A 15,493-nucleotide genomic window follows, 5' to 3' on the forward strand; every position below is an offset into this window, starting at 1 on the left:
AGAATTATTTTTAAACCTCTTTTGGATACAGTTTAACTTTTGGATATAATATTATAAAAAAACATAATGTAAACAAAATTTCAGTTGTGAACTTATTAAAATGGTAACGAATGAGTTAGTTTAGAAAATTGGAGTTGGTTTTATGCCTTTTGTGAAAATATTCTATTAATATTTTGCGAACGTTTTATTTATCTAGTTTGGTAAATATTGCTTAATTTTCACTATATAATCAATTTTAATTTAAGGTCATTAATTCTTTTAGGTTTGTTTCATTTAGAAAAAAATAAATGTTTTTTGTTTTAAATTTTTTTTAAGTATCAGATTTTAGATAATTTCGTACTACTGATTTTAAATCTGCATTCAGACTCTCTCTCCAAGCTACTGTTTTTATAAATGACATTTTTAGTCTATTTATTGAAATATGTAAGTTTAAAACAGTTATAGATAATAAGGGTTCGCATAAATGTTGTGGAAAACTTCTAAGTGAGTTAGAGCTCATCACTGGGATTAAAATTGCATAGAAACCAATTCCCGGAAATATCATCCTACGCCGTTAGATGCACTCCTCCATTATAACCTGTTTCTTCGCGTGTTGTTGAACAGGTCAAAATGAGGAAGCGCCTCTAGCCTCGTACGACGACATTTCCGGGCATGTGCATTTCCTGTGTCATTTTAATCCTGATAATATGACCTACCTAAAAGTTGTCGCAACATTTATAAACTTGAGCATTTCGACAAAATATGGACTAAAAATGTCATAAATTAAAAAAATGTAACTTAAGGAGCAAAACTAATTTCAGATTTGAAATTCTCACACCCGAATTTGGCAAGCTCAAGTATTTGTATAAATGAAACAAAAAAGTATTTTCAGAGCTACTTCTTTTTTCGAAATTCCATTAAAATTTTTTTCCTGATGCATTCGATCCTTTCCTTACTTCGAAAACATATATTTACGTAAATATTTATTTAAAAAATATTTACAATCCAATCCAGTTTCTCCCAATTAAAAAAATTTTTTTTTTCTCTGAAATGGTTTTTTCCCTTTCTTCATTCTAACCAATCTTTCCTATATGCACTCAATTCAACTTACTGAGAAATAAACATCATAAAATTTATAATTATTTAATAAATATCAAATTTATCTTTTTCTCATATTTGACATCATAAAAATATATATTATGTGCTTAACGTTAAGTAAAGAAGTGAATAAACATTCCTTTTATTTAGTATTAGAGGAGTTGACAATAAAGTCACTTAGAAGATTCCTGCCTATTGTGTGCTAGCCTAGAATCCAATCTTCGAAATGCACCCAACATTCGATGTGATGACATAATTATTTTAGCTAAGCATTCTCGAATGCCTTATATCAACCATATAGTTTGCTTACAGACCTCCTTCAACACTCCCAAGAGAATGGTCTGAGGGAGGATTTGTCTATATATCTATTCTATTATTCGCAATCTGGTATTCTCTTCATTCTAAAAGCAGTCAAAAAATACATTCGGAAGTTCATTATGTTTCAAATGGAAACGAATTTAATTATTTAAAAGGAAAACGATCATTTTGTCAAGGAAAAGTAGTTTAATTATACACCTAGATTATTTCTGGTAATTGCAATTTCTATTAAGACTAATATCAGTATGATTATTTGTAAATCAGTTATGCTTGGTTGTTTTTGAATAAAATATAGATAGGTAATTATTTTTTTCGCGTAATAAAACAAATGAATAATTCCTGTAATAGTAATGTATTGCGTTTATGAAATGGTCAATTTACTCATCTCTTTGCACCATTGTATCATTGTCAAGTAAAAGGCTTGAGAAAAATGTAGTGACAAAGCACACTTTTATAAAGGGGAAATTTTTAAGTCAATCTGTGCATTAGTTTATCGAGATAAGTACTTAGAAAGTTCTCAAAATTACCTCTAGATAACTGGATGATATATCTTATCGCTGACATTTTATTGCTTACACACACCAACCAACCATAAGCATTTAGCCTGACATCTTCTTAGGTCTTAAATTTTATTTTATAGATATTAAATCATTTCTTGCCCCTTTCGGTCAGGAAAAAGCATCGAAAAGGTAAAATAGAAGAAAAAAAAAGAGTTTTGCCCATTGAAATAAAGCCTATTCTAAGCATTACCAAAATATTCACTTCATTTTTTTAATCTGAATTAAATTATGCGTTCTTGCATACCATTTACCGATCCCAGCAGGTTAATAGCATTACTATCAAATCAAGATTCAATGATGGCAGTTTTAAATTCCGCCATAATATATAGAGCCTTACTCTGTATATAAAGCCTAACTGAGGAGAGCCCTTCAAGTTTTCTTGGGGTTTGAGGTCAATGAGAAAGGGTATGTCATGAAGGCATTAGAACAAGAGGCAGCAAAATGTCATTAATGTGAGATGTCAGAGCTAGTCATAGTCCCAGTTGGAAGTACATAGAGGAGCGTACAGCCATTAAATAAAATGCCAGCCTATACCATGACACTACATATAGGATATCGGTCTCTTTAATGTATGCCTTCTTGACTATAAGCTGTGCGAATCTCCTGCCAGATCATTTGGAGCCGACAATCAGACGATAAACTGAATCTACTATAGTAATCAAGCCTAGTCCTCTTCATTTCAACTGCGATGCTGAAGACACTATTGCAAGCGGATGCTGTATTGACGTTTAGAAAATAGTATACACATGACAGGTCGGAGGGTGTATAGTCCTTCTACAAGGTTTTGGCTACCGTTGTTCGGAAGGTTCACTTGCCAGTAGCAACATGAAACTTATTTGATACCTGACTGGCGCCAGTTGCTTTTTGCCGATAGCATCATGTACCCGTCTTTTGCAGGTGTCCTACGTGGAACACGAACTCTCTCTTGACGCCTGCTACACATTAGAGTTGTTTGAAATAATTTCCAAAGCATTGAAACAACACTGTCACTAACGTCGAACTCTTTGGCAAAGTATGTTATTTTTCGATCTTCTTCAATTTTGCCGATATTACAGTCATGCGTAAAAGTTCAATATGTGTAAAATACTTTACAAGTCTAATCAGCGCCGTCATTTGGCAAACAAGTTAGACAATCCAAAAAACACGTCTTACGACACATAGCACTTATTCCTATTTTCACATTTTTATAACTTCAATTTTGTGGTTGCTATAGTTTCTATTATCATCCGTCCTAATAACACCAATATTTCTATAATAATTTTAATTTCTTATTGTCGGTACTTATTTTGAAAGCCACAGAAATCGCCAAACTATATCTGACACCAGTAAAGTTTAGTTAAATGTGGCATTTAATAATTCTGGTATCCGCCATTATGAGTACTGTGGTAATGAGAATCTATTATACCAAGGTGCATAATATTTCTACAGTAAAGGATATTTTCCGCCCTCTGAATTGGATAAGTATCCCAATATACTCATTCTACACATTCATGGCATCTAATATACAACTTTTATTATTTGATGTACATTCCGGAACGGCTTCATGATATTAGATTTAATGTAATCCGTGTTAGAAGTTAAGCTCCGTAAAAGAAAGATTATAACTATACGTATAGCATTATTTAAAATGTGAAATTCCAATTTTACGTAATATTTTCATGATTTAATCGACATTCATTGGTTCTTGTTGAGTTTCTACTAATTAAGTTTATAGAAACACGTTTTAAAAACGTAAGTTTAATTATAAGAAACACATATATTACTTGGTTTCATGTAAATTTTAAAATACGAATTCGGGGACGTTATTCCTATGCGTCACGAAATTATTAACGTCGATTTTACTTGTAATCTAACATCAGAAACCGATATAAAATAACACGGAGAACCAATTTTTTGTTGCAATTATACAAATACTTGATCTTACCTAATTCGAGTGAGGGGAGTTCGAATCGTTAAATGAGATTTTCAGTTTATGCTTTGTCGAATATATGTATATATCATCATGCAACATACAAATGAACATATGAAATGAGCATGCATATATATATATATATATATATATATATATATATAATTATTAAAAGGATAAAAATTAAATAGAATTTCACAATGATCAAAATCGAAATTGAGTATATTTTTAAAATCATAGTTATAACTCAAAGAACTTTTAGTCTAGTAAGGGAAGTGCTATTGAAAGGAACCTGGAAATCAAAACTAGGGATTGAATTAATTTTATTTTATTTCAAATATGCTTTAAGTTTGAGTTGTAGTGCGTGAAAATTCGATCATCAGATCAAAATTTACTCAGGTATAAGTTGTTTTGCGCAGTATGCTAAGCTTTAGAGAATATTTTCATTTGTTAATAAAGGGATTATGTAACAAATAATAATGATCTTTTTAGCTATGATGGTTTTCTCAATTCTCATTATAGATAATCATAATCAAGCAGATGCGTGTTTAAGGCACTCTAAAATTTTAGTATTGAATCGTACTTAATCTATGACGCTATACAACTTTGTAAAACACTTTTTCATGAATCAAGCTCCGTTTTCCAGATAGACACGTTAGCTTAACAGTTTTTCAAAGGTGGCTCTGTAGGCAGGCTCATCTTTATAGCACCAAGCCACTTTACTATACTAAAACACCAATTTTACAACTATAGCTGAATCTGTTTGAAAGTTAACAGGATGTATACGGTTTTCCTGGGAATCCTGTATATTTAAGTGGTAATCTTATAAATGGAATAATTAAATATCTATACTTAAATGTTTGCTTAACAGATAATTGTTAATGACCTAAATAATTGCATATATAGAAAACAAATGGAGAAATTGGCATCTAATATAAACATTTCTTAAGAATAGCTATTTTATAACACGCAAAATAACTAATATATTTCAATAAGTTGTTTTTTCTATAGTTTAATAGGATATACAGACAACATTTAGACACTCATTAATCAGGGAGAAAAAAATCTAGTAAAATTACTGCAGTATTTAGTAATGACATAAAACATAATTCTAGAAACAATTATATATGTATGTCGTTTTAGTCATTTATTTGGTTAATTTTCTATTCATATGGTAACGATTTACTGGAAATTCCAGCTTTCGAAATTATAATTTTTGTTGCCACCATTTGGTAAAAAAAAAAGAATTTTCATGCCATGCTCTGAGGAATCATGATAAAATTACCATTAACATTTTCCAAATTTTGTCACATATTATAAAATTGCATTTCATTGTTAATTTTAACAAAATCATTACCAAAGTGCTTCGGTTAAAATTACCAGAGAACTTTGCTCATTATGCTTTGCTCATTTGCTCATTAGTTAAAAATTACCGAACCTAAAGTTCCAATAGAGTTAGAAGTACGGTAAATTTTATCATATTCAGGTAGTTTTAATCATACTCTTTTATTCTCAGTGCAGGAAGAAAAAAAATAGTTGCTATAACCTTTATTTGTCATCTATTTTATGGTATATTTAATTAAATATTTATATTTAGCATAAAATATTCTGTTATCTAACTGTTGTTAATGATATACTTAATTACAGTCATAGTTTCTTCAAAAAATAAATTTAATCAGCCACCATCTTGTTACAATAATCTATCTTTTAACCATAAAAGTTCCTCTCATGCATTATTAAAAGAAATACGAAGCACTTAAAAGATGAATAAGTAACATTAGAAAAACATTTACCCTTCAAGGTTAGGTAAAGAAGGATCTGTGCGTCTTGCTTCTTCCAGAAGGGTAAACACTCTTTGTTTATGCTGAAAAAAAAAGGTAAGAGTATGGTGGTTTTAAGAAATTCTAAATCTAAATTAATAGCAGTTTTTAATTCAAAGAAATAGGTATTTTTTTGTTGCAAAGAAGGAAAAAATTATGTTCTGACTTTATAACAGATAGGTTGCGTTTTAAATACACCTTGTAATTATTTTGCATATAATTAAGTGTGCATTCATCTTATTCGTAAAAGCATTAGCTTTTACTGTTAGTAATAGGCATGCAGAACAAGAAAAATATTTAATTTCTGAGACGCTCCAATTAAAGTCAATAAGGATTCATTAAAAATTACCTGAAGTATTTTTTTTTATGATGGAATACTAGTTAATGAGGACTTTTCATGTTTATTCACTTAAACCTCAAGCTTTATAAAGAATATTTCGAAAATTAAGTATGTTTTAAATTTGCATGTATTATAAAAGGCGAAAAAGATGAATTTCTTAACTGTATCTATATATTATTTTCTATAGCATAGACTTTTCAGTCACAATGCGCTCTGAAGCAATAAGAATAAAATGAAATAAAATAAAATAAGAATAAAATAAAATAAAATAAAATAAGAATAAAATAAAATAAAATAAAATAAAATAAATAATATAAAAGCAAAAATAAAAATAAAATAAGAAAAATAACATCGAAATAAAATAAAATAAAATAAAAATTAAAACAAATAATTATAAAATATGAAAATGAAATAAAATAAAATAAAAATTAAAACAAATAATTATAAAATATGAAAATAAAATGAAATAAAATAAAAATTAACAAATAAAAATAATAAAAATAAAATAAAATAATAAAAAAGCTTTATTTTTGATGGACAAAGGAAAAATTGTCCCTGATTTTGTCAGACTATAAACGAAAGGCGCAGGTAGCATACTTTCAATAAGACGTGTGGGGGTACTTGCGTTTGCTGCATAAATTGGTTGTAAGTAGATCAATACGAAAGTGATGCGCCTTGCGTTTTTCTGCTTTTAATCTAACGAAAACAGTTTCAGTGAGTTTTATAGTTTTTTTAAATTAATTTTTTCAATATTTTCTGCTTTTTAGTAAGTTGTTTGCTATCTTGTTTAAGGAAAATCATGAAATAAATTGAATAGAAATTTTTCTTGCACAATTTGAGGAACAACTATAACTCTCGTTGTTATTAGGATGTGAACTCCAGTTGCAATTTCAGAATTATAATTAATCGGAATGCTGTCGAGATTTATATAGACTATAATTTGTATTTGGCTACAATAGGACAATAAATTCTACTTCAAGCTGTCGAGAAATGATGTTAATTCGTATTGGTGTTAGACTGAGAGGTTCAGTTTCAATTTTAACCTTTTAGCTAGTCAGAAACTGATCGGAATTTTTAATTGACAATGAGCTTATGTTCATGCTTAGCAGAAGAGCTTCTCTCTAAATGCTCATGTAAGCAAATAAACTGAATCATATTTATGTTTAAAATATCCTATTCATAAAGCTAAACAACGTAAATAAAATATAGACAGTGAAAAAAGCAAACATACTGTAGTTTTGGTTACATAATCAAAAATATTCCATGGTTTTGAAATTTAGAGTTAGAGGAAGAAACACAAAAAATGTAGATGATAAATTACTAAGAAATTTCAACACAGACAAAAGCGGTTTAACCAATAAGAGGATAAGGAACTAGATAATCAAACAACACAGAGCAAGTTTAGAGGGGTAGGGTGAATACCTCAAGAATGGAAACTAAAATAAATTTACAAACATTACGAAAGAATGGGATATTAGAAATGTCATTAAGTACATTAAAAGTATTTTTTTCAAATTATGAAATGGTTACCAGAAATCAATGACAGATCAGTGTTGAATGATTTTAGCAGAAAAATAGAATTCCAGTTATGTAAAACAATGAAATGTCGTTTAGTTTCATGACTTTGGGCGTATTTTAAATGCTCTGTAAATCGAAGTTTAACCCCTTCCTTCTCGCTTCCGTGAAAATGACGGGGTGAGGCTTCGCCCTCTATTTCTCGCTCCCGTGATATTGACGGGCTGGAGTGTTCAGTAGTAACGCGCCAATAAGAATAAAACTAATTCATTTCTTTTGATCGGAAAAAATTTATTTCTCATTCTACACACCAGATGGCAGTACCAGGATATTTTTAAGGGAATTGTAGATAGTTAGTTTATTTTAAACTAGATTTAAGTAACTAATCAAATACGTATAACAAATACTAAAGCCCAAAAATAGGCACTTTTATGACCGTTTTCATGAAAATTAACTGATCGCTAATCGATGTAATAATTTTATTAAAAAACAAGTTTTTGTTTAACAAGCAAGTTTTAACATTTTAAATTAGTTTTTAATGAGTCAGGCACAGTGACACTGTGCCTGATTATGCATAATATTTTTAGTATATCCTTCGGAAAAATCAAAATGTTCTTTTTTTTTTTTTTTTGAGGAATTTACTAACTACTACAACACACGTTAAAACGAAACATATATTATGTATACTTATCTCGTCTCATTTCTAAACCTACTGATACATGGTTACCAGATTTTTTTTCCGTCAATCCTCTAAGTGTTTAAAATGTTATAAAATGTTTTTTAACGTGCTTTAAAATTTCAAAAGAACTTTAAATCTAAAAATGTCTAACATAGATAAAATAACTCTCTTAAGATTTAAACTCTCCCAAAAATATTTATTTACTTAAACTTCGTTTTATGTCACAAAAAGCAAGTTTTATATATTCATAAGATACTTATATCTGTAAATGTAAACGATTTTGGTATAAAAGCATGACAAACACTGCCTTTTCAGTTGAAAAGGTATTTTAAAAAAATCTTATGAATATGTATCAGCTACACAAACCGAGCAGTTTGTAAATTTATTCAGAAAAGATATCTTTTCAAACCCAGATTTTTTTCTTAAAATGATTTAAAAGATATCTTTCTTATTTCGATCAATAAAACTGAAGGGATTGCTTTTTAATAATCTCTCTTTATTTATATTTAAAATGGGAAGAAATATTATTATTTTTTACTCGATATATGGCGTAAAATTTAAAAATTTATTCAAAACGTTTGATCCAATATCACGTGTAGAGTTAAAATTTTAAAATACAGCTACGGAACTTTTGCTTTATAGTTAACAATAAATGTTTAATGAGGAATTAGTTTCAAAGTTTTTAACTATTGATTTAACTTCTTAATATTTTACGCAAGAACATATTTTGCATCGGTTTAACTTTAAAGCTAGCATGGTTTGCAAAGTAAACCATGGAGGATTGTATAGCAATCTTTGACGGCTGGGGAGCTTCAGAGAACAGGGGATGGAGTCCACTAATATTTTTAATACAGATATTTCAGAAATATTTCAGAATTGAACTTGTTACGAAAAGCTGCTATATTCAAAATTATTTTTTTAAATAATAAGCGAATGTGGAGATTCAATTATGAAGTTCTCAATTTTTTACTTTCGAACGTCGAAAATAATTTCGATGTCAAATTAGTAAATTTTCAAATTTTACTATCTATACTTTGCACTAAATTTCGATTGTAAAATTTGGTTATCAATAATAACAAAATCTGTTTTAGTGTATTACTCTTCTGTTACTACGTTTTTATTACCCATTTTATGTATTTGAGGATGGTATCTTACGAATTTCCAATTATTCAAATTTGAACTTAGACCCTGTGGCTGATACAAGCTACAGTTATGTTCTAAATTATGCAAGTCAAATTTATCGCCAATCGAAATTTCAATTGTTTCCTGTTAAGTAGTGTAAACCAACACGCATAAGACTATAAAATAAATAAATACTATTAAAAAAATAATAACTATGTTTTTTAAACTGACTAAATAGGAAAAAATAATTAAATTCATATGACATCTAAAAGAAGGAAGAAAAAATACGTTCATTCCCTTTGTAATAAATTTCTGACACGTCTTGACCTTTAATATTTCTCCTCACATCTTTTGAAAGTGATGCAAACTATGTTTTTTCTTTCAGGCGAGCAAAAATTAAAACTTATCATTTTTTATGTTTCATTAACTCTCTTAATGTTATCTCTCTCTTATGTTTCTTAACTCTCTGTGAGAATGGAACATTGCGAACCGAAATTTGATCACTTTCGACCAGATAGTGAATTTTTTAATTTTTTCAGCTTTGTACCGTACCTGGTTAGAATGTGAGTTTCAGTCGTTTACTGACCACTAAAAGCAGAACAGAATTAATTCTCTTCCGAATAGAATTAATTTATTTTCACCAAAATTCTGGCTAGTGTGATCAATCTTGACTGAAGTTTTGTGATGATGTAAATGAAATTTGTTACAAAGCAAAAAATTAACTTCTCCGTAATTTAAGAATAAATTTTGCTGCTAGCACAATTTCTTGAAATTATTTGTTACAATGCAATGTTCTTGCAATTATTTGTTATTTCTTGTAATTAATTGTTTATTATTTGTTACAATTGGGTAGTACAATTTACAATTATTTCCTAAATTGTGAGAGAAAAGAATAACGCAACTTTGACGTCAATCAAAAATTTGCCAATTCTAACACATAAGCAAAATAACAGAACCAAAATTAAGGAAAATACTAATAACAGAAATGCTAATTATTAAAATATTAATAATAAAAATAGTGATAAATATAAAATAATATTTCCAAGTCAACGAAAAATGGAAAATGGTTTTTCTTTTAATTAGGCGAAAAACGTAATACAATAATTAAATAAGAAAAATATACGTAATAAAAATAATTTTTTTTTTCATCTCTATGAAAAACTCGATTTTTGAAAATTATTTTATTTTGTTATTTTATTGTTTCATTTTAAGCTTTTATTTTATTTTTTTATTTTATTATAGAATGCTATAATTCTGAAAATTCAGTAGCTTATTAGAAATTTGTGAAAGGTATTGAATAAAAATAGTAAAGGAAAATACGGAATATTTATAAAGAAAACAAACTTTTTTTGCAACAAATAGTTACTGTATAGCCCCCCCCCCAATACAAGTATTTTTATAAGATTCACTTTCCATCTAAGTAATGGATGTGAATTAATGTTATGATTAAATCTCTGCCCAAAATTACTTACCCTCTTCTCTCCGTACATATACAATTCCATCATTTCAGGACCATCCGTACAGGTGATACGAATACAGGATTGTAAAAGAAACACGTAGTCACGTTTTAGTTGGTCTACTTCAGCGGACATCTCGTGTAAGTTCCTGTTGGGAGAAACCATATCAGTCTGTTTTGTTAATTCAGCTAAGATCCATTACACCACATTCAATTATTAGACCTGCTTTCCTTAGATTGCCTAGTTGAATGCAATAACTGCATTACGAAAGAGGATAAAGTTTAATCTAAGTGTCACTCCAATTATATTTACCATTATGCTTATAATCTAAGTACATTGGGGAAAAAAATTTGGGAATATTAGGATTTTGGATAAAAACTGCGGACGAAGAAGTAATTTGATGACTGATATATGATGCGTAGACGCTGTAAAATATGAGTGAAGAAAAAGATAAGCAACAAAAAAATGTTGTTGTTTTTCTGATGGCAGTCGGAAAAGCCAAGCTCGCCGACCATTGATCCTTGTGCCAAAGCATACATGACTTTCGATTCCGCAGATTTTACGAGCTTGGAGTATTGCATGTACTTCTTATCGCCTGTGGGTCTTAGAGGAATCGTGGTACAAGCCCTGGCCGCTTTGAATTGGAGTTTGATTTCTTAATCACTGGATAACGACGGCTCATAAGAAAAAAGAATAATTGCATTTTACTACCGCTATATATAAGTAAAAAAATATCCAATTTGAAAACTGAAACAAACTGAATTTCTCGGAAAAAGTGGAGTTTTTCTTTAAAAAAAGAAAAGAAATGTGGCTTCCTTTGATCGTGCATAATGTCACAAACATACGATACATCTAATCAATGAAGTTATCAATGAGAGACTCCGGTATTCTTTCCCACTGGCTAATTGTTTTGGGTGTGATAAGCAACTAGCAACCTACCTACTTTGAAGGTCCTAAACATATTTTATTAGGCGCATAAGTGGGAAACATGTAGGCTAAGACATTCATAGGACTACGTCGAAACAGAATTTTTCTTTAGAGTGTAAGATTTCGAATCACCGCCATTTTGCCGCATCTTCCGTAAAATTTATTTTTACTGTAAAATATTATACCTTAACTTTAACAGCAATATTTATTTAATTACAGTGACCGTGGTTTCGCAGTAATTATTACAGTAAAATTTATCAGATTTTTGTTCTGTAGCATGTTCCGGTAATATGAATTTAACAGTAAAGAGCACCGGCACCCTGAGTACCGGTACTTTTTATCGTAATTTGATACGAAATTTTTCACAGTGTAGCTAAGTATGATGTAGCCTGGCGAATGGGACTGAATTTATACCCAATTGCTGCAGCGTAACGGATGTCATTTTTTTTACGCTGCAGCATGTTATGTCAGGAATGAGGCTCCAAAAACTTATTTGTGAAAGATATCATTCTTTTACCAGTGAGCTATTAGTGCCTCATTTCTGAGAATGCACAGGCGTATGTGGGTATGGATAAAAAGAACCCGCCCAAACATAACTGCTCTTCCTCAAAATCAGACAATATCATGCACTAATTATTACATGGAACTGTCTGATGTTATCAAAATTATTTTTCATTTTATTCTTACACGTTTATTAATTATGACACATTTGGATTATTTCGAGTAGATCGCTTTTTTAATGTTATTCGGAAGATCTCCAAATAATAAACGATGAAATAAGATTACGTTGTTTCACTTCCCATCTGAGATGTTTCTTTTGCTACGTTTTGTGGACAGTACTATGATTCCCTATCAAGGAACTACAAACCATTGGTCTTCTGGATGATTAACTCGCCGGGTTGAGTTGATTTCGAAACATTTGTGTATCAGTAGCCCTCTGAAGGTAGTGCTGCTGTAGTGTCCATGGTGTGGTACCGATCCTCATTTTGTTTTGTTGCTGACTTTCGATCTAGTCCTGATCTTCAGCTCAACCATATTGGAAAAAAAATTCTATCGCCGCAATGGTTTTAACTCCTAATATTATAATGGGTTAAACTCCTAACGCTATAATGGGTTCAACTCCTAATGCTATAACGGGTTCAACTCCTAATGCTATAATGGATTCAACTCTTAACTCTACAATGGGTTCAACTCCTAATGCTACAATGGTATACCTACTATATAATATAACCTGGTATATAATTTTACCTGTTATAACATAATTAAAACGAAATTACAAAAGGATGATCTTATTTTCAAGATTCTTGTTGTAATGCAAATATATGAAAACTAATGGTTTAAGAAGCCACATAAATACAAACTCACGATATATTTTATCTAACGAAATAAAACTAGTTTGAATAAAATAAATAAATTTTGTAGTAAGATATGCTAAATTATTTTTGCCATGCAGCTCAATTTATTGCTTGTATACTAAAAACAGAAATACAAAAAATCATACTTAAAAACTCACATGTAAACCCTATAATACCGTCAATAAAATAAAAATGCATGGAAAAATTTAAAAAAAAAGAAAATAAATAACTTAGCAAATGAATAACTATTTATAAGAAAAATTTTATGCTTGGACAATAAGAATAACAAATAAATATGTTGATAATAATAATGAGTTCAAAATAATAAAACATTAAAGGTTTGCTGATAATAAATGTTACAGAAAAACTTAAAAATTTTATTAATATTTCGATATTTTGTTTGTATTTTTATTTCCACGCATTTCCCCCTCTATTTTTTATGTCTTATTCTTACTTTGTTGTTTCATGCGTTATTTTTGGTTTCGTTTGCAGAAATAATATTTCATCTTTATTGAATTCTGTTGTTTCATGTGCATGTAGAATAATTTAGCCGCTATATTTTTTGTTAGTTTTTCTAATGCATGTCAAAATGGTCAAATGATTGAAGAGCTTAATAGAAGTAATTCTAACTAGAGATGATCGTTTAAATTAGGTATAGCCCCATGATTGTCATATGACGAAAATTATTCTGTAAACTAAAAACAAACCTCTGGATCTTGGAGGTATTTTTTTTAAAATTAAATTATATTACGTAGAACCGAAACAGGAACCTCATTACTCATAATATTTTTTTTTAAAAATTATTTACGTTGTAGGAAATTCAAAAATAAAAATACACTCCTCAAAAGTGAAATTGCAACACCAAGAAATAATGCACGTAGCGTCATGCAAATTTCAGGAGCGATAGTAGTGAGGTGGATATGCAAATTATTAAAAAAAACAGACTAATAAAATCATTATAAAGCAATTTATTCAATATCTAATGTGGCCACCTCGGGCAGCTATACAGGCCTCAATCCGGCGAGGCATGCTATCAATGACTCCATTGATGGCTGCCTGAGGTAACCTTTGCCAAGCCACATCCACTGCTGTGCGCAGATCATCGATGGTTTGCGCCATTGGTCCTCTGTTCATGCCACGTCCAATGAGATCCCATAGGTGTTCTATGGGATTCAGATCTGGAGAGGCTGCCGGCCAGGGAAGGATGTCAAATCCAGTCAGGCTATTAAGAGCTCGCCGTGCGACATGCGGCCTGGCATCGTCTTGCTGGAACACCGTGTTGGGTGCGCCCTGCAACAAGGGCAGAACAACGGGATACACAACTAGTGTGACGTAGCGGTCCGATGTCAAACTACCGTGAATGTGTACCAGGTGCGATCTGCGATCAAACATTATGCCACCCCAAACCATGCTGCCCGGTGTAGGACCGTTGTCACGCTCGGGGTAATGGGCTGGTTCGTTGCGTTCTCCGGGTCACCGCCATACCCGTCGACGGCCGTCATTTCTCCACAGACAGAAACGAGATTCATCCGTGAACAATAACCGATGCCATTGGATGGTCCAGGTACGATGGCGATGATACCACGCCAGGCGTCTAGCCCTGTGTAAAGCGGTCAACGGTACTCCTGTTGCTGATACCTGTGCACGTAACTGCACTTCATGCAATCTGTTGCGTATGATTTGGGTGGACACAGATCCACCTGCTCCTGAAGGCAACCGGCTTCAGATGGCACGTGCCGTGGAGAAAGGGTCTCGAATAGTCAATTGGCGAATACGCCGGTCAATGCGCTCTGACGTGCACCTGTGCGCACCACTTCCTCTTCGGCGTGCACGTAGACCTTCCTGAATCCATCGTGTGACACAACGTTGGATGGTACTCACGTTGTGCCCAACACGAGTTGCTATTGTGCGAAGCGACAAACCAAGTTCATGGAGTTCGATAATACGGTCACGTTCCCCGGTCGTTAACTGATGGTATTGAGCTCGCCGACGTCTCAGAGGCATTTTCTACGCTTTTTCGAAAGTCGCAAATGCTACGCAAAACCTCAGATGCCGTTTATGAGAAGGGAAAGTTGCTGGCCTTTATAGCCCGAATATGCGCACCACGTGATCAGATGCGTGGGCAAATTTAATCATTTGCATATCCATCTCACTACTTTCGCTCCTGAAATTTGCATGACGCTACGTGCATTATTTCTTGGTGTTGCAATTTCACTTTTGAGGAGTGTAAATTAGCTAAAAGTAAAATTATTTTTAAAAAAATAATTCTGTTAATGCTTAAAGCTATCAAAACAATATCATAAGGAAGTTTTGGAAGCATATAAAATTTATGACTTGTTTCTGACATTAAATGCAAAAAACATTATCGAGATATTTCGAAAATTAATATATATATATATATATATAATAATTAT

At 31.0% G+C, this 15,493-nt stretch overlaps 1 protein-coding gene across 1 annotated transcript in view; it reads right to left on the bottom strand.

Moving 5' to 3' along the window:
- LOC110282933 (uncharacterized) overlaps positions 1-15,493 on the bottom strand; it is a 309,636-nt gene that overhangs the window by 77,471 nt on the left and 216,672 nt on the right. Inside the window, exons 10-11 of the mRNA XM_071180054.1 lie at positions 10,813-10,945; positions 5,658-5,728 (exon numbers count right to left, since the gene is read on the bottom strand). Coding sequence (XP_071036155.1) covers positions 5,658-5,728; positions 10,813-10,945 — 204 coding nt within the window. The remainder of the gene's footprint in view (positions 1-5,657; positions 5,729-10,812; positions 10,946-15,493) is intronic.

The sequence above is a fragment of the Parasteatoda tepidariorum genome, chromosome 4, assembly GCF_043381705.1.
Source record: "Parasteatoda tepidariorum isolate YZ-2023 chromosome 4, CAS_Ptep_4.0, whole genome shotgun sequence".
Lineage (NCBI taxonomy): Eukaryota > Metazoa > Arthropoda > Arachnida > Araneae > Theridiidae > Parasteatoda > Parasteatoda tepidariorum.